This window comes from Leucoraja erinacea, chromosome 14 (assembly GCF_028641065.1).
Source record: "Leucoraja erinacea ecotype New England chromosome 14, Leri_hhj_1, whole genome shotgun sequence".
Lineage (NCBI taxonomy): Eukaryota > Metazoa > Chordata > Chondrichthyes > Rajiformes > Rajidae > Leucoraja > Leucoraja erinaceus.
Genome location: NC_073390.1, coordinates 50,160,586 through 50,186,168, shown reverse-complemented (window position 1 = coordinate 50,186,168; position 25,583 = coordinate 50,160,586). Strand labels below are relative to the sequence as shown.

Genomic DNA, 25,583 nt, shown 5'->3' with positions numbered 1-25,583 from the left:
AAACCATGTGATCCCAGGCACAAGTGCTTTGACGGTCATCCATGGTGTAATGCGAGGGAAGAGGTGCGGGGGGGGGGGGGGGGGGGGGGGGGGGGGGGGGGGGGGGGGTGGTAGGGCCATGGGGAAGGGGAAGAGTTCTCAGCAGGACACCAGTAACGTCATTGAAATGTGCCACTTGTTTCAGCCAAACCATTACCACAGAACGGTGCAAAGTCTGCTCTGGCAATGGATAGCAACTTAATGGTTGCCAACACTGGCGTGTGGATAAAGTTGGATATAATGACAATACATCACTCCCACCATAGAATTAGGGAAATAATATGCATACTCTATTCCAATACATCTCACTCTACTTATAAGAGAACACCAGTTGGAAAGGGAATGGAACTTTGCCAATATTACATGTGTCATCTTTTATCAGAGTTGATGTGGACAAGCTTTTCCCTTTGAGAATAGGGAAGATTCAAACAAGAGGACATGACTTCAGAATTAAGGGACAGAAGTTTAGGGGTAACATGAGGGGGAACTTCTTTACTCAGAGAGTGGTAGCGGTGTGGAATGAGCTTCCAGTGGAAGTGGTGTCGGTAGGTTCATTGGTATCATTTAAAAATAAATTGGATAGGCTTATGGATGAGAAGGGAATGGAGGGTTATGGTATGAGTGCAGGCAGGTGGGACTAAGGGAAAAAAGTTGTTCGGCACGGACTTGTAGGGCCGAGATGGCCTGTTTCCGTGCTGTAATTGTTATATGGTTATATGGTTATCAGGATGACAGAACTCCGAATAAAAGGACGTACCTTTAGAAAGGAGACAAGGAGATATTTCTTTCATCAGAGGGTGGTGAATCAGTGGAATTTGTTACCACACACGTGGCTGTGGAGGCCAAGTCTTTGGGTATTTTTAATGCAGGGATCAACAGTGTGTTTAAGAAGGAACTGCAGATGCTGGAAAATCGAAGGTAGACAAAAGCGCTGGAGAAACTCAGCGGGTGCAGCAGCATCTATGGGTCCGCATTAACCAAGATCGACAGGTTCTTGATTAGTAAGGGTGTCCAAAGTTAGGGGAGAAGGCAGGAGGAGGAGGTTAAGAGGGAAAGATAGTTCAGCTATGATTGAAAACTATCTGCATCCCCCATATCGCATTCCCTCAATTGTTGACGTCGCAACATCTGCTTGGCCACACAGCAAAAAAAACCCCCCAAAAAAACACTCCCAAACCAAGCCACCCTCCTACAACAAACTTTCATGTAAAAATACTAAAGAATTACACGGGTCACAAAAAAACATGGGTCGGTAGGTCAGAAAGAAAAGATTAGGATTCTAGAAAAGGAAATTGGAAAGCGTTCTACAAAGAAGGAACATTTTCAACTATGAATAAGGAAAGATTCTCCAATTGGAGATTCCTCTGATTGGCACAGTGGACATTAAATTAAATTATTGCAAGGGTGGAAAGTCATTAGGAGCGATTTCACTCAGCAGTAGGAATGATGTTTGGTCAATGGAAATGGTAGAAAAAAGACAATTGCAATAAAGAGAACATTTGAGGGGAAAAGTACAATGTTACAGGGTTAGTGCAATGCACTTTTAGTTGGTGTGGAAAGGAACTCCACAAATGTAATTGATATTTCATTAGTACAATATACCAGCTCCACGACTAATAAATAAGTACATATGTACTTATTAGTTATAACAAACAGTAGTATTTGCAGACATATAGTTAAAATGAATAAATTGATACTATTCAGGAAATTTGATTCTAATTTTATTTCCATTTCTGCAATTAATTTCTCATATACAACTCCTTAAGACACAATTGGTTTGCTAAATTCGTCAAATGAAAAAAATGGCCTTGAATACATTTTCTAGTTCACGATGGAAGCATCTCAGCTTTTCCAATTTGAGAAACATTTGAGAAATTACATTTAAACACCTGTGAGATTTGTTGAAGGGTACATATGTTTTTCGCTTCGTGAAGTGACAATTTGCTGAAAAGGAAACATCACAGATGGAGATTTGGGGATTTTGTCAGTTATAATCTTCAAAGTGTAAATACTTTACATTACATACATCAACAGTGAATCAGAGCTGCACAACAGCACAATAAAATAGAGTTCAATAAATCAAATCTTGCAGAAAACCCTTTGGGCACAAATAAGACAACTTGTGACAAAATAATCTGCAAAATTATCAATTAACTCAAGGTACAACGGTGACATTTATCACACGAGTCGAGTTCGTACAGAAGATTGTGTGAAAATTATAACCTTATTCGGTATTTCCATTGGATGTAATGGTTTACATGAGCCAGAGATGGGGTTAGCATCTTAAAGAAATTTGATTATATTTAACCCACAAATTTGTAAAGGGAAAAATAATAAATGATTGTTGTATCAATGGCTTTGGAGGAAATAACATTGTTCTTCATGCACAGTTATGATTTTTTGGGTTCACAACAGATGGACCATGCAGATTTCTAACAGTACAGGATGGAAGTTTAGGTTTAATGTCAGAGATGGGTTTGAACAGATGATCTTGACTTTGAGGCAAGAGTGCCATAATGGAACCATCCTCAAAATAATAAAATGGGATCTAAAATCTGTACTCAACCTTAGGTCACAAAATATCCAAGTGCTTCATTCAGATTTTGTTGTTGTTTCATCAGCTCAAATAACCTGGAATTTATAAAATCAGTTCTTTTCGTGGACTATTAGATGCTTTCGAATTCTTAAGATCTTCAGTCTACCTAAAACATTAAAGCAACAGGTCCCTCAGCTTGCAAAACTATCTCACAAGATAAAAACTGATTTGGAAGTGATCATTTTCACCATACCATTGGATTAACTGACAATTCCAGGTCTCCATCCGAACTTGGTACATTCCAGAGGGGAATATTTTTTTTTAAACTGAATCTATCAAATTACTTTTAATTATAGTTATTTTTGAATGACTGAAGTGCTTCCATGTTACCCAGTTGGAGATTTGTTTAAATGCATATTATTTAAAACAAAAACACGCAGTGAAGCACCATATCTCCTGCTCATTGCCAATGGAAATCTTGGAACAAAAAGTACATTGGGATTTATGAATACAAAAACATTATAAATAATGCCTGAACATTTTACAGTGCTAACTGCGCTTTAGTTGACATGGTATATTTTCCACAATACAAAGCAGTAGCAAAATATATTCTTCTAGATTTTAAGACACTGAAAATACACTATAAATCTATGTATACATTTCATAAATTAGGTTCATCCTTCAGGCCTTCTAAACTCCAAGTTAAAATGTTGGCTTGGCTAAATATTCTTCCATAGTCTGTAACAAACATACCACAGCATTAGTGAAGCCAGGTCAAAGACATTTTGTCCCATAATATTTGTATTCATAAACTCATGTAAAACATGATCACAGCCACCTCACGACCTTGTGTTACTCGTCTAAGAATGATACAATAAAAAAAAAAAAATAAATCCTGCAATTTAGTCCATTAAAGCCATGAAGTGATTCCGCAGTACAATGTATCATTGAAATCAGTGGATTTGACCAAGCAAAGGGTCATAATAATGTTTGAAAATTACATGCTCTCAGCATCTAAATGAAAACAGTGATTTAATGACTAATTAATAAAGAATGGCCAATAATTATTAGGATTTTATAGACTTAGACAGAATCTCCAGCCTACTTATTGTGACAGAAATATTTACCTAATCACTATGGGCGGCATGGTGGCGCAGCGGTAGAGTTGCTGCCTTACAGCGCCAGAGACCCGGGTTCGATCCTGACTAGGGGTGCTGTCTGTACGGAGTTTGTACGTTCTCCCCGTGACTTGCGTTGGTTTTCCCCGGCTGCTCCGGTTTCCTCCCACACTCCAAAGACGTACAGGTTAATTGGCTTAGTAAAATCGTGAGTTGTCCCCAGTGGGTGTAGGATAGTGTTAATGTGTGGGGATTGCTGGTCAAAATGGACTCGGTGGGCCGAAGGGCCTGCTTCCTCAATGTATCTCAAAACTAAACACAAATTATTTAACTCCCTTTCTATCTCGCTCTCCTTTGGGCCTGCTATACAGTTGGGTCACCCATGGGGTCTGTGCTGCCCAGAGGACCATCAATCTGCCATGCAGGGAGTACTGTGTGCTGGAAGCATCCTATGTAGCTGCCTGCTTCCTGCACGCACTACTATGTAACTGGTTGCTGTTCCATTTTGGAAAGCCAGAATGAAAGCTCACCTCAGCTGATGTACCTACCCCTGTACCTGTCCAGATGTCTTTTAAATGTTGTTCCAATTTCTGCCTCAACTATCTCCTCTGGCAGCTCATTCCAAATAGCCATCATCTTCTGTGTGAAAAGATTGCCCCTCAGATTCCCATTAAATCGTTCCCCTCTCACCCTAAACCCATGTCCTCTGGTTCCTCAATCCCCTACACCAGATGAAAGACACTGTGCATCTACACTATCTATTCCCCTCATTATCTTATACAATTTTAAAACCTCAACCATCATCCTCCTACACTCCTAGCCTGCTCAAACTCTCCCTACAGCTCAGACTTGTGTCCAGTTGAGCTCCTGGTTCTGTAACCATTACATCGTAGCTAAGGCACAACCCGACAGCACCTGACACCTCTCCCCTACCCCTGTAACCTCAACTCAGTCTTTCAATAAGCAACTCTAACAGCGAGCATTGGCAAATGCATCAGCTACAGTGACCACGGAAATAGACACCAGTCTAACATCAGAAGCAGTTCCTCATAAAGGTTTACAGAAAGTTCATCCATCTAGAGAGTTGAATGCATTAAAACTGCACAAAACTACCCATTTTATCAACATCCATCACAAATCATGAGTGAAACAGTGTGCTGCTGCCTCAGTGTCAGTGACCCAGGTTTGATCCCGACCTCAGGTGCTGTCTGTGCGGAGTTTGCACGTTCTCCCTCTGATCGCATGAGTCTACTCCGGGTGCTCCGGTTTCCTCCCACATCCCCAAAGACTTCTAGTTTTGTAGGTTAATTGGCCTCGGTAAAATTGCCCTGAGTGTGTAGCGTGTGGGAATTATGAGAAAGTGGGATAACAGAGAACTAGTGTGAACGGGTGATCGATGGTCGACGAGGTCTCGGCTGGGGTGAAAGGTATGTTTCCAATACTGTGTCTCTAAACTAAACCTATACAGCTTTTCTGGCATTTCAACTCCACAAAGATTCAGAAATCAAACCTCAAAGTCTGTTAACTGTTGCCTCATGACAAACAAATACTCAAGACTTTTCTAAAACCATTATCTGCGAGTCTCTGCCTTACCTCTTGCATCATATCAGCTTCCTCCACTGCTTTATGTACACTGAGCTTCGAGGTGTCCTGCATCTCTCCTCCAATTAGAAATTCATCCAGTATAAAGTAGGCCTTCTCAAAATTAAAGATGATGTCTAGTTCACAAACCTGACAGAAAAAATGCAAGCGCCGTTATCCAAAACTGCAATTTTTTAAAATGGGTTATAAAAAATAATGCTATTGATGTTTGATCCTCAAAATTACTCCAATTATAATTGGAAAGCAAAATAAATGCAGATCCTGGAAATTTGAAATAAAAACAGAAAATACTCAGAATCTTAAAATGTGTTCAACCTAAAGTCAAATACTGCCTGACCTGCTGAGAGTTGTGTGTACCCTCTATTTTTAGTTTTAGAATGAATTATAAATTTAAGAGTGAACATTTCTGGTTGTTATAGCACTTGGAATCAGTGGTTTTGCTGTGATTTTTCTTTGTTAGCATTATACCCACAATACAGAACAAATCTGTAATGTATCTTGAGTTCATTTTTAGATGAAAGAACTCTATGCATATAGTGCCTGGTGAAACATGCCAACCCATTTTTTTAGTCAATGAAGTACCTATTGATGTGGGGTCGGCATGTTAATACAAGAAACACAATATCCAATATACACAAGTCAAAAACTCATGAAGACCAATGTGACATTGTCTGCATAATCTGCTTTAGAAACATTGAGGGTTAAATATTATAGAAAATAGGTGCAGGAGGAGATCATTCGGCCCTTCAAGACAGCACCGCCATTCATTGTGATCATGGCTGATCGTCCCCTATCAATAACCCGTGCCTGCCTTCTCCCCATATCCCTCGACTCCACTAGCCCCTAGAGCTCTATCTAACTCTCTCTTAAATCCATCCAGTAACTTGGCCTCCACTGCCCTCTGTGGCAGGGAATTCCATAAATTCACAACTCCCTTCATTCTACATTCCCTCAAATAGAAACCATCTTCTTCAAATTGACCTCATCAACACACCCGCAGGATCTTATTAAATCAAATTCTTGTTACCTTATTAATCAAGTGTAACCCAACTAATTTGTGTATTTTCCTGTAGTTACACTGTTTTGCATCTCATAATTTCAGCACTACTTATATTAATTTTAACCTCAACTATTCACAATCAACTTCCTGAAATTGGACCTTTCCAATATGTTTCAGCTAAAACTAACAACCCTTCACCACCCTCCCTTACACAGCACAAGTCACACGTGGATTCTCTTCCTCTCCACCCTTTCACCAACATCCTTTTCATCACCCTCCCTCTTCTCTGCAATTTAAAAGATTAATATATTTTCACTTTTCCATCTCCCTGGAAATGCCATTGACTCAAAATGACAGCTCTAATTTTTTCTCCACATATGCTTCCTGGCTGGCCGAGTATCTCTGACATTTTTAATTTTTGTTTCAAGTTCTAACACCTGTAGTTATATTTTATTTTATACAACTTCTCCCAGCTGCTGTGAAAAGATCTTTCTGGATCCGACAGGGCTAAAATAACTGGGCAATTGGTCAAAATGGATATCGGGGGTTGTGGGAAGAAGGCAGGACAATGGGGTTGAGAGGGAAAGACAGATCAGCCTGAATTAATTTTGGAGTAAACTTGATTGGCCGAATGTCCGAATTCTGCTCCTATAATTTGAACTTATGAAAAGCATTTCTCCAAAGCATTGACGTCTTTCACCTTAAATGTTATCACTTTTTATGAGGATGTTGCCAGGACTAGAGGGTGTGAGCTATTGGGAGAGGTTGAGTAGGCTGGGTCTCTATTCCTTGGAGCGCAGGAGGATGAGGGGTGATCTTATAGAGTTGTATAAAATTATGAGAGGAATGGATCGGGTAGATGCACAGTCTCTTGGCCAGAGTAGGACCAATGGACATAGGTTCAAGATGAAAGGGTAAAGATTTAATAGAAATCTGAGGGGTAACTTTTTCACACAAAGGGTGGTGGCTGTATGGAACAAGCTGCCAGATGAGGTAGTTGAGGCTGGGACTATCCCAACGTTTAAGAAACAGTTAGACAGGTACATGGATAGGACAGGTTTGGCTAGTGTAGCTGGGACATGTTGGCCGGTGTGGGCAAGTTGGACTGAAGGGCCTGTTTCCACACTGTATCACTCTATGACTATGACATAAAGGGGTCAAGATGCAAATCCAAATTAAACACAGATAATTCTGAAAGTTCTCAGCAGTTCAGTAAACGCCTGTAGAGTGAGAAATGTTTAATGTCTTAGGTTTCAATCAGAACCAGGGACAGTAATGGAAATTAGCATCTTAGCAATGGGGAGAATGAGGCAAGGAGAGAAATGTATCTTGCATTAAACGTTTTAGTTTAGTTTAGTTTATTGTCATGTGGTCCAAGGTACAGTGAAAAGCTATTGTTGTTATTCACGTTATTCCCTTTGTCATGTATTTGTGCACTGTGGACAGCTCTGACTGGTTAGCACGCAACTAAAGCTTTTCACCGGACCTCAGTACACGTGACAATAAACTATACTCAAAAATCAAATCAGATAAACGTTACAGAAATGTGAAAACGCATATCCTCAGATTTAGGGACAGTTTTTTTCCAGCTGTCACCGGGCAACCGAACCATCCTAGCACCAACTAGAGAGAGTCCTGATCTCCCACCTATCACATTGGAGACCCTTGGACCTTCTTCAAGCCTGCACCGCCATTCAATATGATCATGGCTGATCATCCAACTCAGTATCCTGTACCTGCTTTCTCCCCATACCCCCGATCCCTTTAGCCACAAGGGCCACATCTAACTCCCTCTTAATAAATATCTAACTCCCTCTTAAATATAGCCAATGAACTGGCCTCAACTGCATTCTGTGGCAGAGAATTCCAGAGATTCACCACTCTCTGTGTAAAAAATGTTTTTCTCATCTTAGTCCTAAAAGATTTCCCCTTTATTCTTAAACTGTGACCCCTTGTTCTGGACTTCCCCAACATCGGGAACAATCTTCCTGCATCTAGCCTGTCCAACCCCTTAAGAATTTTGTAAGTTTCTATAAGATCCCCCCCTCAATCTTCTAAATTCTAGCGAGGACAAGCCGAGTCTATCCAGTCTTTCTTCATATGATAGTCCTGACATCCCCGGAATCAGTCTGGTGAACCTTCTCTGTACTACCTCTGTGGCAAGAATGTCCTTCCTCAGATTAGGACATTATTCCCTTTATCATGTAGCTATTCACTGTGAGCAGCTTAATTGTAATCATATAGAGTCTCTCCATTGACTGTATAACGTGCAACAAATAAGCGTTTCACTATACCTCGGTGCAAGTGACAATAAACTGAACTAGCCAAATAATAAAGGAAGCCCCTGTAATGGTGTTGAAAGCAGAGGGACCGAATGCATAAATGACGTAATCGCCAGCTGAAAGAGACTGTGATGGCTTCCTAATTGCATCCGATGGTGTCAGATGGAAGCGCAAATAGGGGAAATGAATCAGAGGAGGGAAAAAAAATGCTGGAAATATCAGATATAGCACAGAACAGCTGTTGGAAATCAGAAATTAAAAATATGCTGGATGTAAATATAGAAAATGTAAATGCATTTTTCACAGAAAGCATACATTGCCAAAATACTTATCCAGCAGTTCCACATAACGATGGATGATTTCCAGTGTCAGGAGTTCATTATCTTGTTCGTCTATCGCACAACAAAAATATAAGCTAGCAAACCTGGGGAACAGAAAACAAATAAGGTTCTGCATTTAACGGCCAAGTGAGTCAGTGTAATCACACAAGTTTTGCAAAGCTCATTTTTTGCAGTTACATCAGTCAAACGGTGTAAGTGATTGATTTTCCTGTTTATGAACATTGTTCAAGATGGGATGGCAGTACAGAACAGCGGTAGAGCTGTGGCCATACAGCGCCAGAGACCCGGGTTCGATCCTGACCACGGATGCTGTCTATATGGAGTTTGTACGTTCTCCTGTGATCTGCGTGTGTTTTCTCCATGTGCTCTGGTTTCCTCCCACACTCTAAAGGCGTACAGGTTTGTAGGCTAATTGGCTTTGGTAAAATTGTGAAATGCCACTAGTGCATGTAGGATAGTGCTAGTGTGCAGGGATCGCTGGTTGGCGTCAAAGGGCCTGTTTCTGCGATGTATCTATAAACTAAACTAAAAATAAATCAGTCAAATAGCGACTTTGGATTCATAAAGTAAAATATCAACATTAGTCCACAATGCAGAATAGCGCTCTGAAATATCCACAAATAAGAAACATCCACTAACCAAAACGTTTATGGATCTGGGCAACTGGTACCTTTAATGTAATATCTATTAAAATCAATTTAATATTGCTTTAAAATATCTTAGACATCGGATTATTATTTTAAAAGAACCTAAGAGGCTATTATTAGCATTTGACAACCAACCCGACTTCTATTGACTCCATTTATACCTCACACCTCGGCAAGGCCAGCAGCATAATCAAGGACGAGTCACACCCTGGCCACTCCCTGTTCTCCCCTCTCCCATCAGGCAAAAGATATAGGTGTGAAAACACAACACCAGATTCAGGGACATCTTGTTCCCACATGTAATCAGGCAACTGAATCATCCTACCACAACCAGAGAGCAGAACTGAACTACTATCTACCTCTTTAGTGACCCTCGGACTATACTTGATTGGACTTTGCTGGCTTTATCTTACACTAAACATTATTCCTTTATCATGTAACTCTATCCATTGCAAATGGCTCGATTGTAATCATGTTTTGTCTTTCTGCTGATCAGATAGTACGCAACAAAAGCTTTTCACTGTAACAATAAGCTAAACACTTGCCACAATGGATAGGCTCCATACTTATTAAAGTAGTCATTGAGAGCTGGTGCAGTGCACACCAACCTGTGGAGACATAAATGCACCACCCAAAGGACTTGTTGGTCCGGAGCAAGTCATGCTCCAAGCCTGAAATGACTGTCAAGCTGTTAACTGGTTTGACTGTAAATGCCTTAGGCATTTATGATCAATTTCATTTTCAAAATTAAAATGTTTTTATAAAGTCAAAACGCTTAACACTGGAAATAAACCAAAAATATGCTACTTCAAAAAAAGTTAAATAATTCAGTTTAGAGCTGGGGTGGAAATAGGCCCTTCGGCCCACCGAGTCCATGCCGTCCAACGACCACCTGTACACTTGTTCCATCCGACGTGGGACACTTTTCCAAGCTAATTAACCTAATAACCTGGCATAATTGGTGAAAATAACGTTGAACTTAGGTTTAATGGCCTTCTGTTGTTCCCCAAACATCCCTCCAGAAAGTTTCTGGGATCTGGGAATAACCGTGCATAGTTCCTTGAAGGTGGAATCTCATATAGATAGGGTGGTAAAGAAAGCTTTTGGTATGCTAGCCTTTATAAATCAGAGCATTGAGTATAGAAGCTGGGATGTAATGTTAAAATTGTACAAGGCATTGGTGAGACCAAATCTGGAGTATGGTGTACAATTTTGGTCGCCCAATTATAGGAAGGATGTCAACAAAATAGAGAGAGTACAGAGGAGATTTACTAGAATGTTGCCTGGGTTTCAACAAGTAAGTTACAGAGAAAGGTTGAATAAGTTAGGTCTTTATTCTCTGGAGCGCAGAAGGTTAAGGGGGGACTTGATAGAGGTCTTTAAAATGATGAGAGGAATAGACAGAGTTGATGTGGATCAGCTTTTCCCTTTGAGAATAGGGAAGATTCAAACAAGAGGACATGACTTCAGAATTAAGGGACAGACGTTTAGGGGTAACATGAGGGGGAACTTCTTTACTCAGAGAGTGGTAGCGGTGTGGAATGAGCTTCCAGTGGAAGTGGTGGAGGCAGGTTCGTTGGTATCATTTAAAAATAAATTGGATAGGCATATGGATGAGAAGGGAATGGAGGGTTATGGTATGAGTGCAGGCAGGTGGGACTAAGGGAAAGAAGATGTTCGGCACGGACTTGTAGGGCCGAGATGGCCTGTTTCCGTGCTGTAATTATTATATGGTTATATGGTGTATGACCAAAAAAAAGAAAAATTGTGAAATACATCTCTTCTAATTCTGAAAGCATTACAGGTATATTGTTTTGTACTGTATATATAATTCTTTTTTTTTTTCCAAAGTTTATCAAGTGAAATATTTATGTTATGCTGACAATGTTTGTTTTGGGTCAGAGGTCAAATAGGACTGGTCACGTGTGTGACCGCACAGGGAAGCGTTTTTTTCATAACTCTGTTTTATCTTACAAACTCTTGTGAATTTTGAAAAGCCTAGAATGTTCATATCTTTAGCAGACGTGCATTATATTTCTGTCGGTAGGAAAATAGCAATGAATAAGATTAATCTCTGACCAGAATGTTTTAATGTCTGACTTCATGTGATGCCATTTGGTAACGTGTGTGACATTTTGGTTCACTTTCCAAAGAATGGCCCAGAGGCAGAACATACTGGCATCCATTGTGGGAAATTGTCAGTTAACACTTCTGTACTGATGTGAAATGTTGGCTTTAAAGTAAAAATGACTGCCAGTAAAACTCGAGTTTCTTTCTTGACCTTTAAAGAATCCATAACTGTAGTAGGTTCAAGGCGCTCAAGACAGCTGGTGTCAGCTATAGACCAAGCACATGACTGTTGATGGCTATAATACTCCAGAAGCTAAAGCTGCTATAAAGTTCAACTAATAATCTAAATGCCATTAAAGAGTCAAACATTTTTCTTCGCAAAGAAAATTCTGCATTAATAAAAAGATAGTTCAAACCTTTTATAAATAATTTTGAGATCCCGCCATTCCACAAAGCTGCACATTTTGGCTTGTCGACTCAGCACAATCTGAACAAGTTCCCTCGCAATCTTTTTCTTCTCCTTATCAACCATCACAGTGTACCACTTCTGGAGCCTCAATTTGCCTTGACGGCTAAAAAGCAACATAAAATGCATCTGCGGAAACAAATGGTTATCTTTAAGAATACAGAGCAGCGTCTTCGTACGTTTCTCTACCCCATCTGGGGAGATGGATTGGCCAAGAAATGAATGAGGGCTTCAAGAGGGCGTGTATCCAAAAACGGGGAAGTAATGTCAAGGCTCTATAAGGCACTGGTACGGCCCCTATTGGAATATTGTGAGCATATCTGAGGAATGATATGCTGGGCTCTGGAATGGGTTACAAGAATGATCCCAGGAATGAGTAAATTAACCTATGATGTCGGCACTGGGCATGTACTCGCTGGAGTTTAAAAGGATGAGGGGGAACCTCATTGAAACATACAGAATAGTGCAAGAATTGGATATGGAGAGGATGTTTCCACTAGTGGGAGAATCGAAGACATTATTTTAGAAAGGAGATGAGAAGTTTCTTTATTCAAAATGTGCTGAATCTGTGGAATTCTCTGCCACAGAAGGCTGCGGAGGCCAAGTCAGTGGATATTTTTCAACGCAGAGGTAGATAGATTCTTGACTAGTACAGGTGTCAGAGGTTATGGGGAGAAAGCAGGAGAATGGGGTTAGGACGGAGAGATAGATCAGCAATGATTGAATGGCGGTGTAGACTTGATGGGCCGGATGGCCTAATTCTACTCCTATTGATGAATGACAACTCAGGGAAGTTTAAGAAGCAATTAGACATGCTTTGATGGGGCGGGTTTAGAGGGATATGGGCCAAATGGAGACAAGTGGGTTGTGTTGGTCAGTGTGGGCAAGTTGGAGGGTCACCTGTAGGTTAATGTATTAGACAATGCATTGCAAAGTAGCTCAGCATGACAAGATTAAAATATGAGGATCACATAAAGTGAAGAATGTGAAAACAATACTTTTCAAACATTGGAAAAGTAAAGCAGCACCAACTGATGCACAACCAACAATTGGAGTCAAAATTGATAAATTAACACATCTGGTTACAACCTCTCGACAGGTTGATGAATGACATCCTGATAATTGGATAAATTGCACTGGAACCTGTAGACAGTAAGTTTATAATGAGACCACAGACAAATACGCTCCTCAAATTAGGAGGTGGCCATGGGTTAATGCAGCAGTTATGGCAGAATCAAGGGCGGCACAGTGGCACAGCGGTAGAGTTGCTGCGTTACGGAGCCAGAGACCCCGGTTCAATCCTGACTGTATCGAGTAGCTAAAGTCCAAAGAATCAGGTTGTTAGTTCAATTCTCACATTGGAGTGCCAAACAATAATGTGGAATGCCACCCCATGCTACTAAATATATAGTCATTCAGAAAGAATGCTGAGGCCCTGGCTATTCTCTCTTAGCAGTGTGTAAAAGACCCTCAAATTAACTTGGTGAAGAGTTCAGGAAGAATTGATAGGCTGTCATCGTGATTCAGGAATAATGATGAAGAGCAAGAATTTGATTGTTTCGTTCAGGTACACATGACGATAAAACATTCTTCACTCTTAAGAGCATTGGCAAAAATGTTACATTGACTTTGAGAACCTGAATCAATTTGCATTGGGGAAAAAGTCCTAAACTGATAATTTGTTGCTGCTTTACTTTTGTCAGGATAATTCACACGAGATGTGAGTGACATTTAACTACTTCTTTATTCACAATAACTTGTCAGACAAGGAGAACAGTCAAGCAATAGGTCTACACACTGAAAGCATGCAGCCTTTTTGTATCATATATGACAGGGACATATGCGGAGTGGGTCCGGTACATTTGTTCACCCGGTTTGGTATTGTGATCTGTATTCCACCCTTACCCCCTAGCAGCACAGCCTGATCACCAGAAAACAACACATGCATGTGTCCAAGTTGTTAGCTTTGTGGGTTAGTCCAACTAGACATGTTTAGACGAGCACAGAAGGGAAACTTTACCGGATTAAAGTTCAACTCCCCACAATACGAAGCGTTACCCATGATCATGCCAAGATGGAAGAACAGTTCAGATCTCACAATTTCCACACAACTCCCAGTGGCCAGCATCGCCATTCATTGGGATCATGGCTGATCGACCCCTATCAATAACATGTGCCTGCCTTCTCCCCATATCCCTTGACTCCACTAGCTCCCATCCAGTAACTTGGCCTCCACTGCCCTCTGTGGCAGGGAATTCCACAAATTCACAACTCTCTGGGTGAAAACTTTTTTCTCACGTCAGTCTTAAATGACCTCCCCTTTATTCTAAGACTGTGGCCCCTGGTTCTGGACTCGCCCAACATTGGGAATATTTTTTCCTGCCTCTAGCTTGTCCAGTCCTTTTATAATTTTATATGTTTCTATAAGATATCCCTTCATCCTTCTAAACTCCAGTGAATACAAGCCTAGTCTTTTCAATCTTACCTCATATGACAGTCCCGCCATCCCAGGGATCAATCTCGTGAATCTACGCTGCACTGCCTCAATCACAAGGATGTCCTTCCTCAAATTAGGAGACCAAAACTGTACACAATACTCCAGCTATGGTCTCACCAGAGCCCTATACAACTGCAGAAGAACCTCTTTACTCCTATACTGAAATCCTCTTGTTATGAAATAACTCAGCAGGACAGACAGCATCCCTGGAGAGAAGGAATGGGTAACATTTTGGGTCAAGACCCTTCTTCACACGCCACAAAGCACTGCTATCACATTTTCAAATACAAATTCATTTTTAAACAATAGGAGGAGGGTTGAAAATGAAGGGTAGGAAGGAACAGCTACCTTACATGGAAGGCAAAAATCAAGGGAGATAACTGCTGGGATGATCAGAGAATGTTTATTGCCTGAAGTATTGTGAAAGTCTAGAACTCTACCCAAGACCCATTCACAAGAAGAAATATTCTGCAAGTTTAATAATATCCATTTAAAATGCCTTTTCCTGCAAGACTATAGACCAAGAGCTAGTAAGATAGGCTAGATAGACCTTTTGGCCAGTGCAGGCACGATGACCTGAATAAGCACTGCTCACACTTTTAACTTTTATGAATGAAAAGTCTATTAACTTATGGATATGATAAAGACTATCACATATTAATTCGGAACACAGAATAATCAGTTCAGTCCACGGAATGATATTTACTCAAGATGGGATTTTGCCCTAATTCTTTCATCGATGCCAGGTGGGCGTTTTTGCTCCTCCATCAACTTTGTGCTGCAAATGGAACGAATGCACAAGTTTCAAAGATGATTATTTTCACAAAACATGGAAGAGATATTTTACTCATCATTAAACTGTACAGTCTGTATCCAAGTGCTGCCCTACCCTGCATTAATTGTTTCTGGAAAGTTACGCAATCCTGGGATTATAAAAGTTACTTACCAAGGATTTGGAAATACACTCCGCTGTAACACAGGCACAGAGGGAGAAAGATAAAGGGTGAGATGGAAAGATGGGAGTGAGGGTGAGGTGGGAAGGAAAGCGAGAAAGCTAGAGAGAGGTCAAAGGAACGTATAGCTGAAAGCATCCCTCCAGGTGCGGTAAATGACTAAACTAGTTTTGCTTATTGAGATATATTTACATCCGGCACAAAATTACAGTGTACCCACCATTCTTATTGTAGGTTAGAAATGACTCCACAGTATTAGATTTCAGGAAACTGTCACAGGTTTCCCATAAATCTTCAAGTAAAAGCTCCGCCCTATTTGGCAACACCTTCAGCCTGGAAGCACAAATTATGTTCTTTGATTTCTGGTACCAAGGACTTTAAAAAAAATAAAAAAATTGTACATTTGTTCATATTCACTTTGCGCTTATTTCCCTTCCTTTTGTCACTTCACTCTTGGCTTTCTTCATGCAGCGCTATTTATTTGGCGAGCCTTAATGACGATTTCACAGGCCGGCCGGAGTGTGATAATTAACTCCATTGAGAGTAGTGATTGATTAGTCACTCAATAACAACGCGAGGATTATGCAGATGTAAAAAAGCAACAGAAATATTTCACACAACTTTCTTCTCCATTATCAAGAGTTTCATAAAAACGTGAATAATTCAATTCTTTTACAATCCCTTCAAATCACAATGGCACAGCTGGTAGAGTTGCAACGTCACAGGGGTTCGTTCATGATGTGTGTTGGAGGAACTGCAGATGCTGGTTTACACTGAAGATAGACACAGAATGCTGGATTCTCAGCGGGACAGGTAGCATCTCTGGAGAGAAGGAATGGGTACATTTTCGGGACGATACCCTTCTGAAGCATCTACGCTAATTTTCTCCAGCATTTTGTGTCTATATCTGGTTCGATCCTGACCTCGGGTACTGTCTGTGTGGAGTTTGCACGTTCTCCCTGTGACGAGATGGGTTTTCTCCGATTGCTTCAGTTTACTCACTCACACATAAAGACGTGCTGATTTGTAGATTAATTGGCCTCTGTAAAATTGCCCTTCATGCGTATGGGATTGATTGTGAAAGTGTGATAACGAACTAGAGTGATCGACAATCGCCCTAGACTCAGTGGGCCAAAGGGCCTATTTCCGTGCTCCACCTCTAAACTAAACCCAATTTAGCTGCAAACCCAGCAGAACCTCAAAACCTAAGGTTAAAAAATTGCAATCCTTTTTGCATCCCATAACGTTTTGCAATAATCCTGTGACCATTATTTTATACAATTAAGCATTTTTTGTTTTATTGCAGTCTTTCATGTTTCTAAATGAGAACACCATGTACAATTCGGAACAAATTCTCTAATCCCAAGGTTGTTATAGGTACAAGTTCTTCTTTTGTCCATATGTAGAAGATAAGAATTTTCACTGGGAAAATCCAAATCCAATGTGGACAAGCTTTTCCCTTTGACAATAGGAAAGATTCAAACAAGAGGACATGACTTCAGAATCTTCAGAATTTCAGAATCTTCATGACTTCAGAATTAATGGACAGAAGTTTAGGGGTAACATGAGGGGGAACTTCTTTACTCGGAGAGTGGTAGCGGTGTGGAATGAGCTTCCAGTGGAAGTGGTGGAGGCAGGTTCATTGGTATCATTTAAAAATAAATTGGATAGGCATATGGATGAGAAGGGAATGGAGGGTTATGGTATGAGTGCAGGCAGGTGGGACTAAGGGAAAAAAAGTTGTGTCGGCATGGACTTGTAGGGCTGAGATGGCCTGTTTCCGTGCTGTAATTGTTATATGGTTATATGGTTAAAACCTAATTCTGCTGCTACAGGAGGTTAAAACAGAAGAGGACTCTCCTAATGATTGCTTGGTGTATTTCTAAAGCACTGTGGCTCTTGCAAGAAAATGACAAAATGGGAGATCTAACAAGGGATCCAACACTAGAGAAAGTAAACAATTCCTTCTGGTCATTTTACATTTTGATATTTTGGCGAGTTGAGACGATCGAGTAAAGTAAAATTCTTTCTTTTTTACAACTTCACTGAATGTTTTTCCTTCCGCCCACAATATTTAATATGAAAAAAAATATGTGATTGTGTTTATAGTTTCTTTGGTTGTTTGTTTGTTTGTCTTTTTGCACAAAGTGCGCGTGCATTGCCACTTTTCATTTCACTGCACATCCCGTATGTGTATGTGACGAATAAACTTGACTTGACTTGACTTGACTTGATAATAAAGCAATTTACTCGAGCGAGTTTTAAACAGCCAAAAAAATGAAGCTCCTTCGAACATCACGTGACTGTGCCCGCCAATAGCGAGGGTTTTGTGATTCCCCAGGCCACCACTAGGTGCCGCTACAATATATTTACTTCATTTTTCTCCCCCCTTTTCTTGTTATATTAATGAGAAATACAATTAATCCGCAGCAACATTGAACCTAGTGTATGTAACATTATTTTAATGACGCAGAATATCACCCACTAAACTTAAACACTGAGTCACATAAAGTAATATTGAACAAAAGAACATGAGTAGTGTTTGGAGTAAGCCATTCAGTCTCTTTTTATGCAACACTATTCAAACAAGATCTTGGTTGACCTCAGCTCCACGATCCCAAGTAACACTGAATTTCCCAATTTTCTTAACAGCTTAAATTTTTTTTCAAAGATCCCTTGTTCACAGTTCCATGTGCAGCAATGCTCTTGATGATGTCCAAAGATTTACCACCTTCTGGGAGAAGAAATTTCTTCTCATTTGTGGCCTGAATTGCATCCACTTTACTTTGAGACTGTGAGTCTTGGTTCAAAACACGCCAGACTCATAAACCTCAATTCCACATCTACCCTGTCAATCCCCTTACGTTTCCATAAGATGACCTCTTATTCACCAAGAGAGACACAAAATGCTGGAGTAACTCAGCAGGACAGGCAGCATCTCTGAGACAAGGAATGGGTAATGTTTCCGGTGGAGACCAAACATCAGACTGAAGGGTCTCGACCCAAAATGTCATCCATTTCTACTCTCCAGAGATGCGGCTTGTCTCGCTGAGTTACTCCAGCATTTTGTGTCCATCTTCAGTGTAAACCAGCATCTGAAATTCCTTCCTACACATATAGGAGGCAACGTCAGGCAGCAGCTCTGCCAATTGCACTGTTCTGCTATAATCTATTCCCAACTTCATAGTTCGTTCAACTTGGTCTGAGATCAATGAAAGGAATAGAACCAAAATTCTTCCAAACCAGTGCCAACTTCATGAAGGATAATTCCCACCTTGTTCACTAGGTGGTGCAAGACTTCTATTGAACAGCTCTCACTGGCATCTGATCCTCTAGCGTTCAATCATAGCTGATCTATCTTTCCCTCTCAACCCCATCTGGCAGTAGTTCCAACTGCATTGATCCGATTTGTAAAAGGCATCCAGGAAAATAGGTAGCAACTTTCTACACAGTGAAAGCAAATATTGTGATAGCCTGCACATCATTGAATAAATAACTGTTGGACTTGCACAATGAAATGTGCCTAGTTTAATGTCTAGGAACAGAATTGTAGGGGAGGGGAACTAAACACAGACTTGATTAGTCTGAAGAAGCGTTTCGGCCCAAAACGTTGCCCATTTCCTTCGCTCCTTAGATGATGCTGCACCCGCTGAGTTTCTCCAGCACTTTTGTCTACCACAGGCTTAATTAATGTTGGGCACCTCTTCAGTGATTATACAGTATTTGCAATTGACAGTGCACCACTAGCACTGCTTTGTTTATTGTTATATCTTGAGGTTTTCACTACTTTTTCTCCACTGAAATAATTTTCTGCTTATGTTTGAAAGATTTAGAATTTTAGAAAAGTCAATATACAAACTATATATATTTTTAAACACATTTCTAATTAGTTTAATTTGGCATCATGCTCAGTGTGGACTGTGTGGGCCAAAGGGCCTGTTCTGGTGCTCTACTGTTCTATATGATAATAAGGAACTGCAGATGCTGGTTTATACTATAGACACAAAATGCTGGAGTAAGTCAACAGGTTAGGCAGCATCTCTGGAGACAATGGATGGGTGACGAATCAGGTCCTGAGCCAAAAATGACCCCTGACTCCAGAGGTGCAACCTGACCTGCTGAGCTTCTCCAGCATTTTGTGCCTATATGTTCATATTCACAAGTCCTAGGAGTAGAATTAGGCCATTTGGCCCATCAAGTCTCCTCTAGCATTCAATCATAGCTGATCTATCTTTCCCTTTCAACCCCATTCTCCTGCCTTCTCCCCATAACTCCTGACATCCATTTTAATCAAGAACCCATCCTCTTCTTTCTTAAAAAAATCTCCTCCTTTCTAAAGGTCTTTCATTTTATTCTGAGGCTACGACCTCTGGCCCCAGGCTCTCCCACTAGTGGAAACTTCCTCTCCACATTCACTCTATCCAGGCTTTTCTTATTTGGGAAGTTTCAATGAGCCCCCCCTCCTCGTCCTTCAAATAATTTCAAAGTGTTCTGCAGCCAATGACATTATTACTTTTGAAATGAAGTAGAATTTGCTTGAAATGTTACATTTTTCTTTGATCTCATTTAATCATGTATTTCAACTTTCTTCAGATAGATTGGATGCAAGAATAGGTTCAAATACGAGTTGTCCAACATGAATAAGAGAGATACACAGACCCAGGTTGTATACAATTAAACAATAGACTAAAATGCAAGGCAATTGCACCAGTCACAAGAGTGAACATCACAAGGTAGATTTCACAGGTGAAACATTTATGTAAGGTCACGGTGGCGCAGTGTTAGAGTTGCTGCCTTACAGCGAATTCAGCGCCGGAGACAATCCTTACTACGGGTGCTGTCTGTACGGAGTTTGTACATTCTCCCCATGACCTGCGTGGATTTTCTCCGAGATCTTCGGTTTCCTCCCACATTTCAAATACTCCAGGTTTGTAGGATAATTGGCTTGGGAAATGTAAAAAAAAAAATTCCCTAGTGGGTGTAGGATAGTGTTAATTTGCGGGGATCGCCTGTCGGCATGGACCCGGTGGCCTGAAGGGCCTGTTTCCGCACTGTATCTCTAAACTAAACTAAACTAAGGTTTGATGGTAGGTACACAAAAAAGCTGGAGAAACTCAGCGGGTGCAGCAGCATCTATGGAGGGAAGGAAATGGGCAACGTTTCGGGCCGAAACCCTTCTTGAGGTTTGATGATTTTGGTTTTTAACAAATAGTGGGGAAAATACCAAAAACCTTAGAAAAAAAATAATGGTTTAAAAATAATTACATTTGCAATATTTTATCCAGCAATTTGCACAATGATTTTTTGAAATTTGAAATTGTACATGAATCACAAATTGTTTGTCAGAGGCAACTCAGCAAAAAAAAACCAGGAAGAGTAAAAATTCCCCAGGTTTTTATTTTATTTCTTGTGAAAGTGGACTGGATCTTACTGAAATGTACACTAATTTGTGCCTGTATATTTGAAGTTTATTTCTTAATGGAGGTTTTGAGCTTAGTGGCTGAGCTCCATCACTGAACTCTTGACTGCGCTCAACATTTGGACACCACTTGTATTCCAGCATCATTGTGTCCGCCTGCTGGTGTTTCCCAGGGCTAATGCTGCAGAAACTGCTCCAATACCCTGCACCAGTCAAAACCTGCAAAATATATACTGGCCCATGTACTTGGAAGGTGAAGTCATGGGCAAGGTAGATGGATGGAAAATAAAGCAAGTTGCATGTTTACTGAAATGTTTTCATTGAATTTTTATGATTATAAAATGATTAAATTATTAACAAAAAATCATTCTAATAGCTTTGTTTAGTTCACAAGTTATAGGAGTAGAATTAGGCAATTTGGCCCATCGGGTCTACTCCGCCATTCAATCATGGCTGATCTCTGCCCCCTAATCCCATTTTCCTGCCTTCTCCTCATAGCCCTTGACATTCATTCTAATCAAGAACTTATCTATCTTTGCATTATAAATATCCACTGACTTGGCCTCCACAGCTCTCTGTGGCAATGAATTGCACAGATTAATTACCCCCCGACTAAAGAAGTTCCTCCTCATCTTCTTAAAAGAGCACCCTTTAATTCTGAGGCTATGATCTCTGGTTCTAGACTCTCCCACCAGTGGAAATATCTTTTCCACATCCACTCTATCTATGCCTTTCATTATTCTGTAAGTTTCAATGAGGTCCCTCCTCAACCTTCTAAACTCCAGCGCGTAGAGGCCTTGTGCTGTCAAGCACTCATCACATGGTCACCCACTCATTCCTAGAATCATTCTTGTAAACCTCCTCTGGACCCTCTCCAGAGCCAGCACATCCTTCCTCGGATACGAGGCCCAGATTTGCTCACAGTACTCCAAATGTGGCCTTTATGGAGCCTCAGCATTACATCTCTGTTTTTGTATTCCAGGCCTCTTAATTCACATGCTAGCATTGAATTTGCCTTCCGTACGACTGATTCGACTTGCAAATTAACTATTTGCAAGTTCCTTTGCACCTCCGATTTCTGGATTCTCTCTCCATTTAGAAAATAATCTGCTCCTTTATTCTTATTACCAAAATGCACAACTCCACACTTTGCTACACAGAATTTTACCTGCCACTTCTCTGCAGAGTCTTTGTTTCCTTACACTGCCCGTAGCATCATCTGCAAACTTGGCCACAAAGCCTTCAATCCCCTTATCCAAATCATTAATATACAGTGCCCTCCATAATGTTTGGGACAAAGACCCATCATTTATTTATTTGCCTCTGTACTCCCCAATTTGAGATTTGTAATTTAAAAAAAATCACATGTGGTTAAAGTGCTTATTGTCAGATTTTAATAAAGGCCATTTTTATACATTTTGGTTTCACCATGTAGAAATTACAGCAGTGTTTATACATAGTCCCCCCATTTCAGGGCGCCATAATGTTTGGGACACAGCAATGCCATGTAAATGAAAGTAGTCATGTTTAGTATGTTGTTACATATCCTCTGCATCCAATGACTGCTTGAAGTCTGCAATTCATGGACATCACCAGTTGCTGGGTGTCTTCTCTGGTGATGCTCTGCCAGGCCTGTATTGCAGCCATCTTTAGCTTATGCTTGTTTTGGGGGCTAGTCCCCTTCAGTTTTCTCTTCAGCATATAAAAGGCATGCTCAATTGGGTTCAGATCAGGTGATTGACTTGACAACTCAAGAATTTACAATTTTTAGCTTTGAAAAACGCCTTTGTTGCTTTAGCAGTATGTTTGGGATCATTGTCTTGCTGTAGAATGAACCGCCGGCCAATGAGTTTTGAGGCATTTATTTGAACTTGAGCAGATAGGACGTGTCTATACACTTCAGAATTCATTATGCTACACCATCAGCAGTTGTATCATCAATGAAGATAAGTGAGCCAGTACCTTCAGCAGCCATACATGCCCAGGCCATAACACCCCCACCGCCGTGTTTCATAGATGCGGTGGTATGTTTTGGATCTTGGGCAGTTCCTTCTCTCCTCCATACTTTGCTCTTGCCATCACTCTGATATAAGTTAATCTTCGACTCATCTGTCCACAAGACCAGTGGTTTGTATCTTGCAGTGTAGCCTCTGTATTTCTAATCACAAAGTATTCTGCAGACAAATCCACACCTGACCTGCGGCACCTTATCGAAGGCCTTCTGAAAATCTATGTCTAGTGGGAGAGATACAGAGTGGAAACAGGCCCTTCGGCCCATTGAGTCCACGCTGACTATAGATTCCTTTAAACTATCCTACACACTAGGGACAATTTACAATCTTTACCAAACCCAATTAACCTACACACCTGTACGTCTTCGGAGTGTGAGAGAAAACTGGCGTATCCGGAGAAAACCAACGCAGGTCACAAGAACATACAAAGTCCATACAGCCAGCACCCGTAGTCAGGATCGAACCAAGGTCTCTGACAGTATAAGGTGCTGTGCCATATATTGCCATTATTAAATGCTTCTGACAAAGATATTGAAAACCAATGGAGACTGTCCTCTAAGCAACGAGAGAGCAGTCCTGACCTCGTATCTGTCATTGGAAACCTTTGAACTATTTTTAACTGGACTTCATTGGACTTTAACTTGCACTGAACATTATACCCTTTATTCATTATCTGTACACTGCAGACAGCTTGATTATCATGTACCATCTTTTTGTTAACTGGTTAGCAGGCAACACAAAGCTTTTCACTGTACCTCGGTACATGTGACAATAATAAACCAATCCAAACCAAACCACAGGACACAACCAAGCTGGGTTTTTTTCCAATCAGATCAGGCTTTTCATACGAGTTTCATAGACAGGGCTAGTGGCTGCCTCTGGAGACTCAACCAACAAGATAATGTTTCCAAATGAATATGTGTTAAGGACAGGCAACAAGTTAAGAAACAATTAAACAGGTACATGGATAGGACAGGACTAGAGGGATAAAGGCCAAACGCATGGAGGTGGGACTAGTATAGCTGGGGCATGTTGGACAAGTTGGGCTTCCACGCTGCACGACTCCATGACTAAGTTGCTTTCAACTAAATCCAGGCTATCGTCTCAGCTGTAAGACAGCTGCTCTGACAATTACATCATGCCTTTGTTACTCCACTAACTAATGATCTTAGATTTCAGTCTTCACTCTCAAGGTGCTTGAACCTGTCATCTTGAGACTCAAGAGCATGTTATGCTCTTCAACAAAAACAGAATAATTCCATCCTCCGTAAAAGGCAAAAGAGGCAGATAGGGAGAGCGCCAAACACTAAGGTAGTTAGGGTACTGAACATTTAAGCCCACAAAATTACGTGTCTAAAATTGGTCTCAGTATCGAGCCTGCTATTTCTATGTAATGTTTATGGATAGACACTAAAAGCTGTAGTAACTCAGTGGGTCAGACACCATCTCTGGAGAAAAGGAATAGGTGATGTTTCGGGTCGAGACCCTTCCTCAGACTGAGAGTCGGGGGAAAGGGGAACAAGAGATATAGACGGTGATATAGAGAGATGTAGGACAAATTAATTAAAGATATGCAAAAATGTTACAATGATAAAGGAAACAGGCCATTGGTAGCTGTGGGCTGAATAACACACTATTAACTCAAATTATATTTAGTGTTCAAAGGGTTAGATATTTTAACTGCTTTTTGTTGGATGGTTTAAGTTGATTATATTTTGGAATTCATGTAGAATTCACTAAAACTTGCTGTTGGGTTTCTTTGTTTCTGGATTTAAGAGAGAGTTAGATAGAGCTCTATGGGCTAGTGGAGTCAAGGGATATGGGGAGAAGGCAGGCACGGGTTATTGATAGGGGACGATCAGCCATGATCACAATGAATGGCGGTGCGGGCTCGAAGGGCCGAATGGCCTCCTCCTGCATCTATTTTCTATGGAGAAATTTACAATAAATACAAAACACAAACTCAGCTTTGAACTGTTTCTCCAATATTACCTTTGAAAGAAGTTAGCACAAATGGTAACAACTGTCTTCTCTCTAATGCTCAGGCAGTAAAGATATCTATTCAAATATAGTGAAGGGTGCATGGTCCCTTTAATTCCAACAATGTCACCAAACCTGATGAGTGGGTATCAGGTGGAAGGTGCTGGCGTGCTGCGCTGCCTGTACGATTAATGTTAACACTTTACATGGGAGTCGTTTCTATCATCGCTACTATTATTCCTCATCGACTGCATTACGTTATTTTACCCAGTGATGAAGAAACATCGCATTAAAACTGTTTAGACTGAACTCTCCGTCCACCGTAAACGGGGTGTGAACTTATTTTTTTTACCTGCACAAGCAGGTAAACCAACTTTAAAGCCACTCACTGTTGGAACTTCCCACTGAACTCTTGCAGGAGCTCCTAAGCAAAGCAAGACAAAGCATTTCACACAAGGGAACTTACCATTCTGCCTTAAAGTGAAAGGTGCAGTTTGTTAATCCCTGTCAAAAATCTTAAATGCAAAACATTTCCTGTGAAGCTGCTACTCAGGAACCCATGGTAGTTGTCCCAGAATTCTTTGAGCTTGTAGCTCCACCCAGCAGTGTACAAGGGTTACC

At 40.7% G+C, this 25,583-nt stretch overlaps 1 protein-coding gene across 2 annotated transcripts; it reads right to left on the bottom strand.

Moving 5' to 3' along the window:
• Positions 1–1,747: 1,747 nt before the first annotated feature.
• ap1s3a (adaptor related protein complex 1 subunit sigma 3a) lies at positions 1,748–25,568 on the bottom strand. 2 transcript variants are annotated; one of them, XM_055646399.1, is made up of 6 exons: positions 25,429–25,554; positions 15,772–15,884; positions 12,052–12,230; positions 8,893–9,001; positions 5,287–5,424; positions 1,748–3,313 (listed from the first exon to the last, which is right to left on the bottom strand). In XM_055646399.1, the coding sequence occupies exons 2-6, from the start codon at positions 15,772–15,774 to the stop codon at positions 3,278–3,280; spliced, it is 465 nt and encodes a 154-aa protein (XP_055502374.1). In that variant the 5' UTR covers positions 15,775–15,884; positions 25,429–25,554; the 3' UTR covers positions 1,748–3,277. The 2 variants fall into 2 exon arrangements, with proteins under 2 accessions (XP_055502374.1, XP_055502372.1); XM_055646397.1 differs by lacking the exon at positions 15,772–15,884 and having other exon boundaries at positions 25,429–25,568.
• Positions 25,569–25,583: the final 15 nt, after the last annotated feature.